At 49.3% G+C, this 19,086-nt stretch overlaps 2 protein-coding genes across 2 annotated transcripts in view; both read left to right on the forward strand.

Annotated features, from left to right (window-relative positions):
• The window catches only part of Ttyh2 (tweety family member 2), a 46,216-nt gene extending 40,832 nt beyond the window's left edge, over positions 1 to 5,384 (forward strand). Inside the window, exon 14 of the mRNA XM_031352952.1 lies at positions 4,276 to 5,384. Coding sequence (XP_031208812.1) covers positions 4,276 to 4,350 — 75 coding nt within the window. The 3' untranslated portion in view covers positions 4,351 to 5,384. The remainder of the gene's footprint in view (positions 1 to 4,275) is intronic.
• A 7,130-nt stretch (positions 5,385 to 12,514) lies between these two features.
• Positions 12,515 to 19,086, forward strand: part of Dnai2 (dynein axonemal intermediate chain 2) — a 29,738-nt gene continuing 23,166 nt past the window's right edge. Inside the window, exons 1-2 of the mRNA XM_031352576.1 lie at positions 12,515 to 12,909; positions 18,095 to 18,321. Of these exons, the coding sequence (XP_031208436.1) occupies positions 18,139 to 18,321 (183 nt within the window). The 5' untranslated portion in view covers positions 12,515 to 12,909; positions 18,095 to 18,138. The remainder of the gene's footprint in view (positions 12,910 to 18,094; positions 18,322 to 19,086) is intronic.

Below are 19,086 nucleotides of genomic sequence, written 5' to 3' on the forward strand. Positions count from 1 at the left end.
ATGGAATAGTGAGTTGCAGTCTGTGCCTTTAAAATCCTACCCTGCCTTGCCTGCTCATCAAAGCTTCCTAGATCCTCCTCTCTCCCTCCAGCTGCCAGATCCCAGGGCCACAGACTGACTTCATTATTAATCCAAGCCAAACATGATTTGGGAAAATCTGCTGCTGTGAGAAGGAAATTAATCACTAGACTGTGGTTGTGAGTAAAAGTGATTTTTAGATTACCTTCTGCTCGAGTCCAAGGTGACTAACTACCAGCTGCCTCGATCTGGGCCAACTCTGGGGGAAGATCCCCACCCCTCTGCCCTTGCTAGGGACATCTGGAGAGATAGTTGCTGATGATGTCGTCCATGGAAACGGGTGGGATGAGGGTGTGGGCATCTGCCTCCCTCCGCAAGGGGTTAGTGGGTGAGTGAGAGGAAGCAAGGCCACTGAAGGGTCAGCCTGTTCCTTGGCTGGAAAAGTATCTCCCCTGAGGAATCTCTCTTGTGTTTCCAGACCCGTTCCTAGACACCAACAAAAACCACTCAGGGCCGTTGTGAAAAACCCCTGAGTTCAAGGTCTTCCCTGGCTTTATCTTTGATTAGGAAGTCTTCCATGAAAAAAAAGAAAAAGAAAAAAAGCCGGGTGGTGGTGGCGAATGCCTTTAATCCCAAGCACTTGGGAGGCAGAGGCGGGCAAATTTCTGAATTCGAGGCCAGCCTGGTCTAGAGAGTGAGTTCCAGGACAGCCAGGGCTACACAAAAACCCGACCCATTTCAGAGGCCATCTGGCTGTTCTCACTCAAGCAGAGCTGTATCGTGAGTGACTCCATTTTGATTTTTAAGTCTGGCCCAGTGCAGGACTCAGGTTAAATCTCCAGTCCAAAGCAGTGAACCCTTGTCATGTTCCTGTAATAATGGCAGCACGGGGGTTCTCAGACTCGCAGAAACAGACTCTCCCAGGGAAGTATGGGTGGCTTAGGATCTAATAAACTTACCAGGCAAGTTTGGGGAACACTGCTTTCATGGGGAAGATTTAGTGCTTGTGTGTACCCTGGAATCTTTTAAAGGAATCTGAACTGGGGCCCAGGGATTGGCATGTCTAGCCTATTCCTGGGCAAAGCTACTGCTGCTGGTCTGGGAGCCAAACTAGAGAACCACCACGCTCAGGCTGCCTTGCTCTGCAGTCCTAGAGCTTTGATGGACAAGCTGGTCCTGTGTGTTGAAGCTGGCCTGTGCATTGTGGGATATTTACCTGGCTTCGTAGCGTTCCATCCCCAATCCTGCCGCAGCAGTGACAACTGGATCATCATTAGATATTCTAAGTATATCTGAGAGACAAGGTCTCCTCTCATGGAGATGCACATGGCTACCTAAAGTGCCTTGTGCCCATTTCTCCTCATCCTACCCCAAGTGGCATGCTCTCTGACTTCAAAAACGTCCCTGGGGGTCAGGAGACTCCGATCCTGGAGTCAGCATTCTGGCAGCAGCCGTGAGCTTGTTGGGAAATGCAGAATCTCAGGGCTCGAGAGGCTGATCACTGGCTGAGAGCACCGGCTGCTCACGCAGAGAACATTGGTTTAATTCTCAGCACCCACATGGTAGCTCACAACTAGGAGATAAGACAACCTCATCTGACCTTTGCAGGCCAGGAATGCATGGGGAGCAAAAACATACATACATGCATGCAAAACATTCCTACATATAAAATAAACCTAAAGACAATTATTTTAGAAGAAAAGGAAATGTTGTCAAGGGTCTCTGGTGCTTTGGGCCCAGGAAGAGCTAGAATTCCTGTGTTTTCGCCTTCCTTAACCCGTGGGCCTCAGCTCCTTTGGGTTAGCATACCAGATAGTATCCATGTCAGATATTTACATTATGATTTATTTAAAAGTTTTATTTTATGTATATGAGTACACACTGTAGCTGTACAGATAGTTGTGAGCCTTCATCTGGTTGTTGGGAATTGACTTTAGGACCTCTGCTTGCTCCAGTCGGCCCCACTTGCTCTGTCAGCCTGCTCGCTCTGGCCCAAAGATTTATTATTTTATGTATAAGTACACTGTAGCTGACTTCAGACACACCAGAAGAGGGCGTCAGATCTCATTACAAGTGGTTGTGAGCCACCATGTGGTTGCTGGGATTTGAACTCAGGACTTTCGGAGAGCAGTCGGGCTGAGCCATCTCTCCAGCCCTACATTATGATTTATAACAGTGGCAACATTACAGTTATGAAGCAGCAGTGAAAATAATGTTCTGGTTGGGGGTCACCACAGCATGAGGAGACGTGGTCACAGTTTTAGGAAGGAGCGTGACTGGATCTGCTGAGCTTGCACACAGCTTCTTCAACTCTGGAATTGTCAGGGCAACACTTTTAAAAACTTGGTTTTCTGTTTTGTCTATCTTACCTCAAAACAAAAAAGAAATTCTTGGTGGGTGTGGCCTGATTGGGATTTATAAACTCCCTAGATATATAAAGACCCTGATAGAAAGGGTTTGACTGAATTTATTTAGGTCCATTTTTCTTTTTCTTTTTTTCCTTTTCTTTCTTTCTTTCTTTCTTTCTTTCTTTTTTTTTGGTTTTGGGGTTTTGTTTGTTTGTTTATTTGTTTTTTCGAGACAGGGTTTCTCTGTGTCCTGGAACTCTGTAGACCAGGCTGGCCTCGAACTCAGAGATCCGCCTGCCTCTGCCTCCTAAGTGCTGGGATTAAAGGTGTGCACCACCACACCCGGCTAGGTCCAATTTACAAGTCGGGAATTTGAGACCAGGAGGTTAGAAGACATCAGCCAGCCAGGTGGTGGTGTTACAACCCTTTAATCCCAGCATTCAGCAGCAGAGGCAAGCAGATCTTTGTGAGTTCAAGGCCAGCTTAGTCTACAGAGCTAGTTCTAGGACAGTCAGGGCTATGCAGGGAAACCCTGTCTCAGAAAAACAAACAAAACAAAGATAGACCTCAGGCAAAGTCACGGGGCAGGTAAAGTAGAGAGAGTAGGGACTGTGTGAGCGTCCACTCAGTGAGCCCCTGAGAAGGGGAGAGAGGTGAGCCCGAGGCTCGCTTGCCAGCTTCAGGCCAATGAAAGACCTTGTCTCAAAAAACACAAGGTAGGGGGCTAGAGAGATGGCTCAGTGGTTAAGAGCACTCACTGCTCTTCCAGAAGTCCTGAGTTCAATTCCTAGCAACCACATGGTGGCTCACAACCATCTGTAACAGGATCCAATGCATCTGTAACAGGATCCGATGCCCTCTTCTGGTGTGTCTGAAGACAGCTACAATGTACTCATACGTTTAAAAACCTAATTAAACACACACACACACACACACACACACACACACACACACACACACACACACTGTAGATAGCAGCTACACACCTAGGATGCATACACAGGATTCGGACCTGGCTTCTAGGATCTGTGTGACCTGTGCCCCTCAGTCTACTGAATGTTAGCTACCCACTCCAAACTCCTGGTGTACCTGATTAGGGTCCAGTGCTAAGGCTCCCAAGAGCAAGGGTGTGGAGGAAGGAGGATCCCTGCTGTGTTTGCAGCTCTGCAAGAGGCTAAAGCCCGGTGCCCTGGGGCATGTGAGACTGGAGTCTACAAAACAAAAGGCTTCTCAAATCTCACTGGTATTCCCCTGAGCTGCACGGTGGCCTGTGGTAAAGTCACTGTCTGGCTGCTCCCCCCCCCCCCCCCCCCCCCCCCCCAGGCCAGCTTGTCATCCTCTGAGAAGTTCCCAGCACGTTTGCTAGAACAGCTAGTTGTTCCCCCATTGTCCACAGAGGACTGATCCCAGGAATCCCAAGGGTGCCAAACTCCGAGGATGCTCCAGCCATTAAGTGAAATGGTGTGCGGTTTTTCATGCACACATCCTCCTGTATATTCAGGATCTCTGTCGGGTTACTGGCAATAACAAAATGCAATGTAACTTTGCTGACAGTAGCTTCATTGCTCCTGGGTGTGGTGGCTCGCACCTACAATCCCAGCTCTCTGAAGGCTGAAACCTGAAGGTCCCCTTTGAGTCAGGGTCCAGCCTGGCTACGTAGGGAATTGTGGACTACAAAGTAAGACCCTGTCTAAATAAATAAGTAACAGATACGAAAGAAGGAAGCAAGAAAGAACATAGTGCTCATACGGGCATTTTTTGGGGGGGGGGTAGCTTTGATCCACAGTTAGTTGAACACATGGGTGTAGAACCAGCATACACAGAGGGGAGAGTGGGCTGTATACTGTCAGGGTGACCAGGTATCGAGCTGTGCCCTCGTGTGACTGTCCCTCCTGCTCTCTCCTCACAGTACTCTCCCAGCATGAGGGCCACCTACATGTCCGTGGCGGATGAACACCTGAGACACTACGAGTTCCCATCCTAGGAACTTTCAGGGTACCCGCCTCTCCTGCCAGCTTGGTGTTCAGCGGGTGCAGAACCCAGCTGTGTTTCTGGAATACAAACCGAAGGTTCCTGGACATGAGCAGGCTCCTGTGGCTGCAGAGACACAGCTGGGACTCCTGACCAAAGCCACAGGTGGATACGAGGCCTGTGACTGGACCAGCCTCTCTGGCCTTAATCCCCCAAGACTTGACTGCTGTCCCTGAGGCTCAGCCCATCTTATGTCACACCCTCAGCAGATGAGAAATGGCAGTGAGGAGGGGACCATCAGCCTGAGAGCCCTTTTCTCTCAAGGCCCTGCTCCTGAGCCCCTGCCTCTTGTTGGCATGGCCCTAAGTCCAGGCTACACCTTCCAGTTACTTTGTCCTAGGTTTCTAGGCTGGTGGCAATTGGAAGTAGGTGTGTTAGGAGAACACCTGGTCCAGAATCCACATTCTGGGACCACAAGGACTCAGTCTAGACCCCAGAAGGACAGCATCAAGAGAACTCCCTAGAGGGGATTGGTGGCTTCAAGGTGGGCACTGCAGCCTGACCGCCATGGGCAGACATATGAGAGAAAGCCTGCCATTCTTTAACCTCCACCAGCCACCCCCATTCAGGAACCAGGTGTCAGCTGCAGGTGGGGACAGTCTCAGGTATGAACAGACACTTTGAACGCAACTGAACTTGTTCCCGGTGTTTTAAAACACATTGATGATCCAAAGACTCAGGCCTCCCTCACAGGCACAGCCAGTTCTTGCAATAGACTCGGGCGTGGGTTTTACACCTGAAGCTATACTGTGGCTCTCATACAGCCATCTTACAGATCTGGAGAAGAGGCTGAGGAGTGGCTTGTGGGTTTTTTGGGGTTTTGGTTTGCTGTGGTCTTATTATATAACCTGACTGGCCCTGGCCTAGAACGCACAGAGATCTGCCTGCCTCTGCCTCAAAGGCGTGAGCCACCACACCAGGCCGGGCTGGGAGCAGATTTGCTTTGCTTTTTCGAGACAGTTTCTCTCTTGTAGCCCTGGCTGTCCTGGAACTCACTCTGTAGACCAGGCTGGCCTTGAACTCAGAAATCTGCCTGCCTCTGCCTCCCAGGTGCTAGGATTAAAGGCATGCATCACCACTGCCTGGCGTGCTTTGATTTTTTTTTGAGACAGGGTTTTCTCTGTATAGCCCTGGTTGTCCTGGAACTCATTCTGTAGACCAAACTAACCTCAAATTCAGAGATCTACCCGCCTCTGCCTCGAGAGTGCCAGGATTATAGGCGAGCGCCATGATGCCACATCCTGTTTTGTTTTGTTTTTTTTTTTTAATAAGATAAAATACTGGTGAGACCCTCTACCCCACATGGCTAGAGAAGGATATCTGAGGCCTTGTAAAGGGAAAGACATGATGGCTAAGACGGCTGAGGGACTTTATTCTGAGGAGCAGCCGTTTCCGGCCAGGAGAAAATAATGACCCCTCTGCTGCCTGCCAAGGGACCAGGTTAGGGGTCTTTGGTGCTTCCAACCTCCGACCAACCCAGAGTACACTACACACTGAAGCCCCGTGGCCTTGTACGGCCAAGCGAGGCCCAGCTGATGTGGAGCAGAACTGTTTCCATTTCAGAAGAGTCACCTTGTCATCGTACTGACAGCTCCCAGCCAAGCCACCGGCGTCACTGTGTCTCCTATTAACCTGTGCATACTGTGAGCTACCTTTGTATGCCTGTGCCCTGTGCAGACGCGGAGCTCCGGCCTCAGACCTGGCCTCTGATGTTTCCTCCGCGGCAGCTGAAGGACCTTTTAATGCATGTACATTAAACTAAAACTCCTCCGGGTTCTACAAGGGTCGGGTGGGCAAACCTCTGCTTGATGGGTTCGCCCTCACCTGAGCCAAGAAATAAACCCCTTCTCTTAACGTGTGCAGCTGACTGAGTCACTTAACTCGCTAAGCTCTGAGAACTAGCAACGGTGCATGACTCCTCTCCATGGAGTTCTCTGGGGAAGGCACTCCTCCAAAAGCTGTGTTGGATTTCAGTGAGAAATGAGATGGGGTGATGAGGAGGATGGGTAGGTGGCTCAGCAGGTGAATACTTGCTACTCTTGCAGAGGCTCTGAGCTTCATTCCCAGCACCTCATAATCGCCTGTAGCTCCATCTCCTTCGAGAACAACCACATGTGTGTGATATTCACACAAAGAGACATATATAGAAACTAAATAACAAATCATGGCTGAGTTGACGGGAGCACTCACGGCTTTTGCTGAGGACCTGGGTTCGGTTCCCAGCCCTCACATGGTGGCTCACCAGCATCTGACACTTCAGTTCCAGAGATGCTGATGCCCTCTTCTGTCCTCCACAAACATCACACATCTCATTATGTGGCCTTGGTCGACTTGGAACTCAGTGTGTAGACCAGGCTAGCCTAGGATTCACTGAGATCTGCCTGCCTCTATAGTCCAAGCTCTGGGACTAAAAGCCACCATGCTCAGCATACAATATGATTGTTTTTTAATTTTTTGGTTTTGTTTTGTTTGAGACAGACAGCCCCGACTGTCTTGGAACTCTTATAGATTAGGCTAGCCTAGGTAACCTCTGCCTTCTTAATGCTGGGACTAAAGGTATGTACTATCACACTTGGCTATAAAATCTTTTTTAAAAAGAGAGAGCTATTGGGCTGGAGGGATGGCTCAGTGCTTAAGAGCTCTGACTGTTTTCAGAGGTCCCAAATTCAATTCCCAGCAACCTCATGGTGACTCACAACCATCTGTAATAGGATCCGATGCCCTCTTCTGGTGTGTCTGAAGATAGCATAATGACAATGAACTCATTTACATAAAATAAATATTTTTTTTTCTTTAAACTTTTTTTTTTTTGGTATAAGTCTTTTTTTAAAAAGGAAGTTCTGAGTGAAAGTCTCTGGTCACAGGTACCTGCGGATTTTACCTATTTTGTTTTTTGTTTATTGGTGGTGATGGTGTGCGTGCGTGCGTTCATGAGTGTGTGTGTGAGTGTATGTGCATTATAAGCACATAGGCCAGAGGACAAAGGGCATTGGCTCTTCTTCAGCTTCACCAATCCCTCCACCTTATTCCCCTGAGATGGGGTTTCTCACTAGGCTGCAGACAGCAACCCCCAGAAATAATCCTGTCTCCTCCACTGAAGCCCTGAAGTTACAGGCATGTGCCTATCATACCCAGGTTTTATGTGGGTGCCGGGCATTTGAACTCAGCTCCTCATGTTTCCGGGGCCAAAGCTCTGATCCATGGAGCCACTCCTCACCTCTGCCCGCAGCTCCCCTCATGGAACCCGAGCTAGGCTCCATTCCTATTCTGGGTTGTCCCCAAAGTCCCTTCTGAAAGTCACTCATTGCTCATCAGGCTGCTAATAAGTAGCCTTTATTAAGTGTTCACCAGGAGCCAGCAATCCTGCTTGGTATGGATATTAATTTTGTATTAAGCCTCAGAATAAATCTATAAGACCATTTGTTTTGTAGATAAACAGGTGCAGCAAGGGTCAGGGCCTGGCTGGTGTGAGGACAGCACCCGATGTTTCACACAGAGCCCCAGGTCCTGAGCTGCGTGCCTCTGGGTGGGCATGGGGAGGCACAACGGTCAGGGGAGAGGTGCCCAGGCACACTCCTCCACCAGCCATTCATAGGTTCATGCTGTATTCCTGAGTATCTGGCCTTATAGGCTGCTGCTCAGGGCAGGGTTGCCTGAGCACAGTGTCTCTGGGGCAGTTCTTCACTCCCCACCTCAGCCTCTAGCCTCTGCTGACTTAGCCACACCAGCTCTGGTGCCTCTCCACAAGCCAAGTGACTGTTCACAGCCCCCTGCAGCTGAGCTTCTGGAAAGTCGTGGAGCTGCTGGGTAAGCTGCTGTATATACCCATGGGTGAGCTCGAGGGGGGGCACTTATGCAGATGACCTCACTGGCTCACAAGTGGGCACATGCTCTTGTGGCTTTTCCTGGGCTCTGCCTGCCCTTAGGGAACCCGCAGGCTTGGGGAGATGAGTAAGAACAGTGTTGGGAACTCCTGTAATTAGCTGATTTCCAGAGAAAACTGCTGCAGCTCAGCACCAAGGTGATGTGGGCTGTGGGGCTTCTTGCAGTCTCTGCAAACTAGATGAAACCTAAGTTGCAAAAGGTCTATAAGAAGCAGAAAGGTCGAGACTGGAGAGATGGCCCTGCGGTGAAGAGCGTTGGCTGATCTTCCAGAGGACCCTGGAGTTGATTCCCCAGCTCCCATAAGGGAGTTGAGAAGGCTCTGTAACTCTAGTTCCAAGAGATCTGAGATCCGATGTTCTCTTCTGGCTTCCCAGGGCACTGTGTGCCCAGGGTGTACAGATGGACATGCAACCAGTACACCCTACACAAGAGACAAAAACAAAAACAAAAAAACAAAAAACAAAAAAAACTAGGCAAGGTGACTCTGAGCAGCCTGATGCCCCTCTGCTTCATCCGGGTCCTGCAGCCTCCATTTGCTTCAGACTGAACCAGAGCCTTGCTTATGCTAGGTGGCTACTGTACCACTGAGCCACACTCCCCACTCCGCGCTACCTCTTAGTCACCCATACAGTGAGTGACTCGAGGCCTGCCATAGTCACTGACCAATACTCTCAGATAAGAACTGTCTTTTCCAGCCCCCATGAGAGCTTGGATTTGTGCCGCCTCACACACAAAGTCTAAATATGTGCTGGCCCTTTACTTTCTCCGAGTTCTAGCGTAGCAGAGGTATCAGGACAGTCTTGGTCATGGTCCTGGGATGGAGTTGACAAGTTATCATGTGACAGTGCCTATTGCTTGGAAACGGTTAGCATTTGTGGACAAGACTCCCACGCTCTTGTACTTCCTGTTTAGTCTGTTGTGTGTATGTGTGTGTGTGTAAGAAAGACAGAGACAGGGAGACGAGAGAAAGAGAGAGATGGGGGAGGAGACAGAGACTGTTTTTGGTTTGGGCTTTGCTTTGAGACAATGTTTCACTATTGAAACTAACCTGGAATTCTCCATACAGACCAGGCTAGCCTGGAAATCAGAGATCTGTCTGCCTCTACCTCAAGAGTGCTGGGATCAAAAGGTGGCCAGCCTGGTCTCGTTTGGTTTGCTGGTTTTGCGATGGCCTCACGTAGCCCATGATGGTCTCATGTAGCCCACGATGGCCTCACGTAGCCCACGGTGGCCTCTAATGTAGTTTGGAAGTCAAGGCTGACCTTGAAACGTCTGATTCTCTCGCTTCACCATCAGAGACTGAGGTATCAGTCTTCACTTGATTTTAAAGTTAGAAAAATAAAAACCAAACAACCAACAACAAAAACATGAAAGCAGAAGGCAATGGGGAACAGATATGATCGAAGTCTATTTTACGAGTGTCCCCAAACACCACAAGAAAAGCCCTCACCCTGTACTATTGATCAGCATTAATAAAAAATCACTAGTTCAAAAAATCATAAGTTCAAAGCTAGCCTGAGCTACATGATACCCTGTCTTTAAAAAAAGGAAAAGGGTAATCCCAGCACTTGGGAGGCAGAGGCAGGCAGATTTCTGAGTTCGAGGCCAGCCTGGTCTACAGAGTGAGTTCCAGGACAGCCAGGGCTACACAGAGAAACCCTGTCTCAAAAAACCAAAACAAGAAAAAAGGAAAAAACAAAAAAGAAAGAAAAGAAAAAGGGTCTGGGGGTGGAAAGGAAGCCAATGATGTAATGGACTAGGGACCTGCCTGGAGTCCGGGGTGGGGGTGGGGGGGGCTGATCTAAGCAAAGAATTTCTGTTGAAATCTGAGAAGCTGGGGGAAAAAAACAAACTAGGGCCTTATGAATGCTCCTAATTATATGACTTCATGCTGGCCTCCCAGGGCGGCTGAGTTGAACCTGCCAAGAGTGTAAAAGCTAAAAGCCAGCGACTGAGTAAAAGAGCCAATGGTGGTCTGAGTGAAGGGAGGGTGGGGTGAGATAGGAAGCCAGGGATAAAAATCATTGTTGTAAATAAAAATGACTGCAATTTCCTTTCCGACTTCCCCCTTCTCCTTTTTTATTTGCACACGCAGTGCGTGCTCACACATGCACCTCGCTTTCTCTACCCATTTGTTATCGGAGAGTCCCCCAGCTTGCAACCCCAGCCAGCCACATTGCTCCATCCTGGAACCGATTATCGAGTTACTCTGGTCCACGTCGTGCCCCACCCCCACACTGGGAGTCACTCCCCACTCCTTCCCCTGCATCTCAAAACCATTTCCTAGGGCCCAGTTCCAGCTCCAAATCCCACATCTTGGTGACTCATTCTTTGCCTGACTCTATCCGAATTTCCAGTGCCCACGCCTGGCCTGGGGTTCACCTCATTCTCCGGAGCCTGTAGCAACAAGCACAGTACTGGTGGGGGCTCACAATGGGCTGGATTATCTTCTGTGTCTTATTGCATATTCTGCCCCATTATCCTGAAGAACGGCCACTGTTCTACTGTGAAGATGGAGACAGTTAAGTCTAAGAAATGGGAAGTCGGGCTGGGATGTAGTTCAGTGGTCGAACTCCAGCCTATCAGATGCAAGGCTCTGTTCAATCCCAATGCTGAAGGACTGACTTAAGACACTTTTTGATTAATGTGAAGAGACACCACAACCAAGGAAACTCGTAGACAAGAAAGCTTTTAATTGGGGGTTTGCTTATAGTTCCACAGGGTTCGTCCATTATCATCATGGAGGGAAACATGGTGGTACATGGGCAGACACGATGCTGGAAAAGTAGCTGAGAGCTACATCCTGATCCACAGGCAGCAAGAAGAGAGAGACACTGGGCCTGGTGTGAGCTTTTAAAGCCTCCAAGCCCACTCCCAGTGACATATCTCCTTCAAGGCCTTTTCTTCTAATCTTTCCCAGAAAGCTTGTCCAGTTGGGAACTAAGCATACAAATATATGAGCCCTGGGGGTGATCTCATTCAAACCTCACAGGGGATGGCAGAGAAGGTGACTTGCTAGAATCACATGATAAATAATCAACCTCGGGTCCCAAATGCTCTTAAGGGACACCTCTGGGAGAGAATATGTGATTCTGTAGTTTTCTTTCTCTTTTAAAAATCATATTGTGGGCTGGAGAGATGCCTCAGAGGTTGTACGCACTGACTTTGCTTCCAGAGGTCCTGAGTTCAATTTCCAGCAGCCACATGGTGGCTCACAACCATCTGTGATGAGATCTTGGCGCCCTCTTCTGGGGTGCAGACAGAACACTGTACATAATAAATAAATCTTTTTTTAAAAGAAATATTGTGTGTATGTGTGGGTGTGTGTCATACATAGCACAAGCATGGAGGTCAGAGGACAGCCTGGAGAACTCAGTTCTCTCCTTCACCTTGTGTGACTGGGGCTCAACCCCAGGTCATAAAAGTGGTGGCAAGCCCTTTTCCCCACTGAGCCATCTCACCAGTCCTAGATATAGGGCTATACCTCACCGCTTTAATTATTTTTAAATTATTGATTTATTATCATCATCATCATCATCACCATCATCATTATAGTGGGTGTGCTGTATGGCACGTGTAGGAGCTCAGAGGGCAACTTTGTGGAATCCATTCTTTTTTTTCCACTTTTATGTGGGTTCTAGGATGTGAACTCAGGTTGTCAGGCTTATGCAACAAGTGCCTTTTACGCAGCCATCCATCAACCCCTCCCACATTTTCTCACTTCCTTGCCTCAAGCTCATGAGAAACACATCTCTCTTTGTGTCATTCATGAGTCCATCAGCTCATTCACTCACGCAATGAAACCATATTTACAACGTGCCAACTACATAGCTAAGCCATGCATACATTCAGCCTGACCCTCAAGGAATTTCCATTCTGGAGATGAATTCAGAAGGGTGGTGGTGGAGGGGATAAAGCAGCAGAAGAGACCCGGACATTGTAACAAACCGTGACAAATCAGACAAGATCCGAACTGAACTGAGATAGGCTTTCTCAGACCCAGGCACGGGGCTTCCCACGCTCTGCTCACTTTGATTGCGTTTTCGGGGAAGTAGGGTGGACTTTGCCGGATGTAGACTATAGACTTAGGTAAACATTTTGGCAAAGCTTTGGTTAACTTTCCTCTTCCGCAGACCTCCTCCAGAGAAGGGGGTGCTTCCGACTAGAGCGACCAGTGTCACGTGCTCCGGATCGCCTTCGGAACAGCCGGCGTCTCGGCCCGGCCAGGGTTGCTAGGCAACCGGTAAACTCCGCAGCTCCTAGCCGTTTGAGCTGCGCTGGAGCCGGGATCGGTCTTGGGCGCTTCTCCTGGGCAGTGTGGCAGGAGAAGGTGAGCCAGGATAAGGGGCGAGCGTCCTAGAGGACGTCCAAGCCCGAAAGAAGACCTGGCAAAAAGAGGGAAAAAGCCCTCGAGGGTCATAATCACCAACAGTGCAAGAAATCTAGGAGAACTGTCAGATGCTGGAATCAGGACCGGCGCTCTCCCCGCTGCATTAATCCTCGCCCGGAATATTCTTCAAGTTCCAGGACCTCCTCAGCCCCCAAGCACCTTGCCTTCTGCACTTCTCCACCAGGCCGTGACCCCGGCTGTGACCCGGAGTGGGCAGGACCTCTTTCTGGCTTTCAGGTGAATGAAGCAAAAGTTCAAGCCCGAGAAAGATGGGCTGTTAGGAAGAGAGCTTTCAGTTAAAAGTAGGAAGAGGAAAAGGGATAGGCCGATAAACTCTGCGCTCCCGGAAGTTAATACAGGAGTCAGAGACCAACCTAGGCTACTCAGCGCTCTAGACCAGTGGCCTCAGAGTGACAGCCTGTCTCAAAGACAAAGAGAGGGGGCTGGAGGGGTGCCTCAGCAGCTAAGAGTGAGTGCGCTCTTGCAAAGAACGGGGAGTTTGATTTCCAGCACCCACATCAGGTGACTCACAACCCCTGAAACTCCAGCTCCAGGGGATCTGACACTTCTGGCTTCCACCCCACCTGCACTTGTGTGCCCTTACACACACACACACACACACACACACACACACAGAGGATTAAAAATAAAGTGAAATTAAGAAAAACAAAATGGAGGACGTAAAATGGGAGATTACAAGAGTCTTGTGGGCTGGGCACAGGTACTGTATGTAAATGCACCTTTTCTTTTGCCCCTCCCTCCAGGGCACCTACATTAGGGTCGGGGGGACCATTTTCCTAACCTTGTCCAGAAGGTTCACAAAGACATGGGAAAGACAACAGAAGCCCTTTCTCTGTATTCCTCCCTCAAGCACAGCGTCTCAATTCCAGGCACACAGATGGGCTGCCCCAAGGGACAAAGGGTGACCCTCCTCCTGGCTCCCTTCCCACACTGACACCCCTGTTTCCTGATATTTCCTGGCCTTTCCTCCCAGCCTTGTACCATGCTTTCTGTTAAACCACAAGGAACATTCTCTCTAGGAACGACTTTGCTCATTATTCTCGAATGAGGCAAGTCTTGTTTTTCTACTGGGCTAAGATGCAGGAAATGATCACATGTTTGGACCAGGGTATGGCGGTTCTTTGTGGCCTTGGATTTGACACTCTGTGGGGCTGGGTGTAGCTCAGTGGTAGAGCACTGGATGATATGTGTAAAGTTCTAAGAGTTCATATTTAGCTGGGGGTGGGGAGAGAGGGAGATGGAGAGAAAGAGAGAGAGAGAGAGATTATGATTCTGCATGCTTCTGGGACTCTAGGTTCCCACAGGGGCAATGTCCCCCTGAAACTCCTAGGCAACAATACTCCTGATGCCCTTCTACGTAGGACCTGTCCCCTTGAAGGCACCCTGCTCAGACCCTCCTCGGGGAAGCCTCACCCTGGGGCACTTGTCTTCCAAAAGAGGGGAAAGATGGTTGTGGCACTCTTGGCTGACCTAGCCATTTATCTTTACACCCTGTTAGCTTGTGAGAAAAGAGCCTGCTCTGGGTCTTTGAATGTGCTGTCTTCCTGTCACCAGGCTAGTCTTTAAATGTCCCCTCTGTCTGCCTCCAGACACAAGACAATGCCTCCGTTCTCCATGAGGTCTTGGCCTTGGGAAACACCAAGTAAGAAAGCAGAGCTGTTAGAATGGATCGGGGCTGAAGAGGCTGGTGTTCCCCGCCCCCCTAGAATTTTCTCATCCTCTTAAGTGTCCCTGTGTCCTTGGGAGCCAGCTGTACCACAGCAATTGGAGATGTCCAGAGACAGCCCCTAATTGCCTGCATCCAGCTGCCAGGTCTGTGGTGGAAGACAGAGAGAACTTAATTGACTTTGCCTTCTCTCCCCCAAGGCCTCAATTCTGTCCATTCAGAATGAAGACACCAGGGCACCCGTATGCAGACTGCTGCTTTGCCAGCCCCTCTGCCCTCGGAGCCATCTCTCCCAACCATAAGGGAGACTTTCCAAACCTTCCACGTTCTCTGAGAGAATGATTTGGGTTGGCTTGGGGGATGGTTGGAAGCATGCTTTTATTGTTTTTTGTTGTTTGTTTTTTGAGACAGGGCCTTCGGTAGCTCAATCTAGCCTCGAACTATGTAGCTGAGGCTAGCCTTAACTCCCAGTCCTTTTGCCTCTTCCTCCCAAGGACTGGGACTCCAGGCATCGGTAGCCATGCCTAGCAGGTCATGCTGCCTTCAAGGAGCAATGTATGGGTGCCAAGATCCCGGGGAATTAACCTCACCTTCCCCTCTTCTCCATCTCCCCTGTTCTAGATGTTCCCTTCCACCCCGGCTGCCAGCTTTTTGATGGACACACCCAGCTCTCAGCCCTTCAGCTTTAGGACTCAGCAGGCAGAGCCACAGCTCTGAGTCCTTACAGCCATGAAGCCTTTCTTACATTTGGAGCTGCTGTCCACTTTAAGCTCATTTTTTTTTTTTTAACATGTGATACGGGGCAGGGCTCTTAACAATCTTTTGCTTAGGATGCCCAGTCATCCCAGCACCATCTTCTGAAGAGACCAGTCCCTTCCTGTTGCATCCCTTGGTGGTTTGTCAGAGATCAGCTGACCATAAGCATGAAGGTTTACTCCTGAGCTTTCAGTTTGGTCCCGTTGATCATGTGTCTCTTTGCATCAGGAAACTCTGCCTTCATTACTCGTGCCTGGATCTATCTACTGACTGACTGGTTGATTATTGATTGATTGATTTTAAAAACTTTTTTTGAGTTTAGGTAGCTCTGACTAGTCTGACACTCATTCTGTGGATGAGGCTGGCCTAGAACTTGCAGTGATCCTCTTGCCTCTGCTTCTTCAATGCTGAGGTTATAGACACCATCGTGTCCAGTACATCCTCGGGTTCTGTTGTCTGTCTTTCCTCTCTTTCCTCTCTGTATGTGTGTCTGTCTGTCTTTGAAATGGGATCTTTTAATTAAAAACAGTTTTTAATATTCTTAAAACATTTACCTTCTGTGTATGAATGTCTCGCCTGCATGTCTGCTACCCTCAGAGGCCAGGCAACGACATCAGATCTGCTGGAACTGGAATGACAGGCAGTTGAGAGCTGCCACGTGGGTGCTGGGAACCAAACTTGTCTCTTCAAGAGCAGGCACCGCATGCTGTTCACCTCCCAGCCATCTCTTGGCACCAGACAGGGTCTGCTGTAGCTCAGGCTAAAGTCCACAGTCCATGGTATAATGCTCGAGATGGCCAGATGGCCAGATGGTCAGCCCCCTGTACTCAGGCTCCTAATGTGTGGGGTCAGAAGGATCAAGGCCCCTTTGTGTTAGGTGGAAGGCAGTTGGTCTTCTTAGGACTTTGATAAGGAGTCACACAGCGTGTGCACATCAGCCCCTTTACAGAATCTTTGCAGCCACAGGTCAGCTCTGGAAAGAGTACATGGCGGGGCCATGGGCACACTGCCAGTGAAGGCGGGGCCAGGTCCCAGGGTTTTGCCATGCTTTCTTACAATTATTATTTTTTTAACTTAGAGAGAGGGAGAGAGGGAGAGGGAGAGAGAGAGAAAGAGAGAGAGAGAGAGAAAGAGAGAGAGAAAGAGAGAGAAAGAGAGAGAGAGAAGATGTGCAAGACTGTGCATACATGGAAGTTAGAGGACAACTTGTTGGAGACATTCCTCTTCCTTCCAAACCAATGGGCTCTGGGGATTGAACTCAGGTCACAAGGACTGAGCCACAAGCACCTTTACCTGCTGAGCCATCTCGCTGGCCACAATTCTTAATTCCCGTGGCTAAGTAGCACAGACCAGCAAGTTTCCAGTTCCATATGTTGAAGAAGCCACGTGGCTTTGCCTCGTCGAGTGACCCTGGAGGCAGAGACTCACTGTGTGGCTTCCAGAGGTGGGTTCAAGCCTGGTAGCCTGGCTCCCTGGCATGGATGGATGAGCCTTTGGAACAGTTGTGTGAGCAGTTTGGTGGCTTTTAAGAGATCCAGGTCTCTCTCATCTGTGTCCCATGTGGTTTAAATCTTGAGTGTGCTGGTGGCTTTAGCTCAACAGTCATCGAGATTTCTTCCTGCCTCCACTAAGTGTATTGATTCAGTAGCAAGTGTGTAATTTTGTGGGTAAGGGTTTTGAAGCCAGGCAGCCCAGCTGGTCTGCTGTGTGATGCCCGGCAAGTCACCTAAAGATAGGAATGCTCTTCAAGTAAAATGGTGATTTCATTGCCCGCCTGAGAGGGTAAGAGCAAGAACCAAACAGTATAATTTACACTTAGCATACACTTGGCACTTAGATGAGTTGAGTGATTCTTGTTTGAAGAGATTTTTGTTCTTTTGTTTCTTCAAAGACTCATCTTTTTCTGGCCATGGTGGCTCATGCAGAGAGGCAGGTGGATCTCCAAGTTTGAAAGCAGCCTGATCTACATGGTTAGTTCCAGGCCAGATAGTGAGAACCTGTCTCAAAATCATATTTATTTAGCTGCATGTGCAAGAGAGAAAGAGAGAGAGAGAGAGAGAGAGAGAGAGAGAGAGAGAAAGAGAGAGAGAGAGAGAGCTGGGGGAGGCATACTACACAATCTCGCAGAGGGCAGAAGGTGGCACCGAGTCCCCTGGAGCTAGAGTTACAAGCAGCTGGAGAACTCTCCGGTCCTCTGCAAGAACAGAAAGTGCCCTGAGCCACTGAGCCATCTCTCCAGGCCATTTTAGACAAGATCTCACTATATATCACAAGCTGCTTTCAAAGCATAGGATAGCCTTGAACTCATGGCAATCCTGCTTCTGTCTTCCAAGGGGCTGGGCGTTCAAATGTGAACCATCACACCTGGTGAAGGGGGTTGGTTTTTTAAGTGTGTGTGTTGCTTATTTATTTTGCTTTTATGTTTTGTGTTTTGAGACAGGGTCCCATGTAGTCCAGGATGGCTTTAAACTCACAGTGCAGCCTAGGAGGATTTTAAACTCTGGATTCTCCTGCCTCCTGCTGGGATCACAGACATGTGTCCAGCCAAATGGGATTATTTTTTAAAGAGCTTATTTGTATGTGCGTGCATGGTGGTGGTGGTGGTGGGGGAGTTGCTTGCATCCTGTATGCATGTCTATGCTCCACAGAGGAGGCCAGAAGAAAGTGACGTCAGATGTCCTGGAACTGAAGTCATAGGTGTTTGTGGTCTGCCCTATGGGGGCTGGGAATCCCAAGGAACAGCAGCCAGTGTTCTTAACCGCTGAGGAATTTCTCCAGCCCCCTACCCTACCCCCCACCCCCTTCAGATGGTTTAAAACACACACACACACACACACACACACACACACACACACACACACACACAGAGCTTCTGGAGAGAGCCCCTAACCTGGTGCTGCCCCTGGTGGGACCTGAGGAGATCAGCAGTCTCTGGGTGTGACCCTCACGAGTCTCACGCTCTGCTCCATCCTGCCGCAGCCTCCGTCACTGTCACTGCTGCCCCCGCCTCCATCACCGCCGCCATGGAGATCGTCTACGTATACCTGAAGAAGCGCAGCGAGTTTGGGAAGCAATGCAACTTCTCAGACCGCCAGGCCGAGCTGAACATTGACATCTCACCCAACCCTGAGCTGGCCGCACTGTATGTGGAGAGGAACCCAGTGGACACAGGCATCCAGTGCTCTGCCAGTATGTCGGAACATGAGGTAGGTTCCTGCCCTGAAGATGCAGGGTGGTCACTGGGGAGGCTGGCTTACCAGGAAACTAGGTAGAGCGGGCGAGAGCAGGTGCTGGAGGTGTGTGGGCAGAGTCACCCCAAGACTCACCTGGCACCAGGACTAGGAGTAGACAATACCAACTCTTCTTGGGCCGGAGCAGATGTGTCCGACCCCTGTGTGTCCCACAGAGTGCACAAGGCAAAGTCGGCTTTCTGAATTGCTATTGATGTGCAGTGTCTGTGATGTTGAAGGATGGAGGATACTCAGTGTTAATAGCTATCTCCCAGGAGGGTCGGGTGGATTCCTGGGCCTAGTCAACATCAGATATGGCTGCGGATGTCTGTGAATGTGGTCCAACACAAGCATTATGAAAATTTTTTGTATGCATGATTTTTCTTTTTTTTAAGTGTTTGGTCGAGTGGTCATGTATTGTAGCTTGGCCTTGAACTTGCCAAGAGAAGAGTGACCTTGAGGTTCTGATCCTCCTGCCTCCATCTCCCAAGTCTGTTATTTAAAGATTACATCTATTTCCTGTGTTCAGCAGTCTGTGTGTCTGTGTGTATGTGTGTGTGTGTGTGTGTGTTGACCATATTCTTACTAAACATAAACTTTATAGATGATAGTGTTGGGTCATATTACAATATCAAAACAATTGGACATACCTAGAACCAAAATGCTCCTCCTAAGTGTTCTGGGGCCTTTAGGATGTTACTGGAGTCATTCTGGGCATTTGGGCCTTCTGAGAGAACAATC

This window comes from Mastomys coucha, unplaced genomic scaffold, assembly GCF_008632895.1.
Source record: "Mastomys coucha isolate ucsf_1 unplaced genomic scaffold, UCSF_Mcou_1 pScaffold5, whole genome shotgun sequence".
NCBI lineage: Eukaryota > Metazoa > Chordata > Mammalia > Rodentia > Muridae > Mastomys > Mastomys coucha.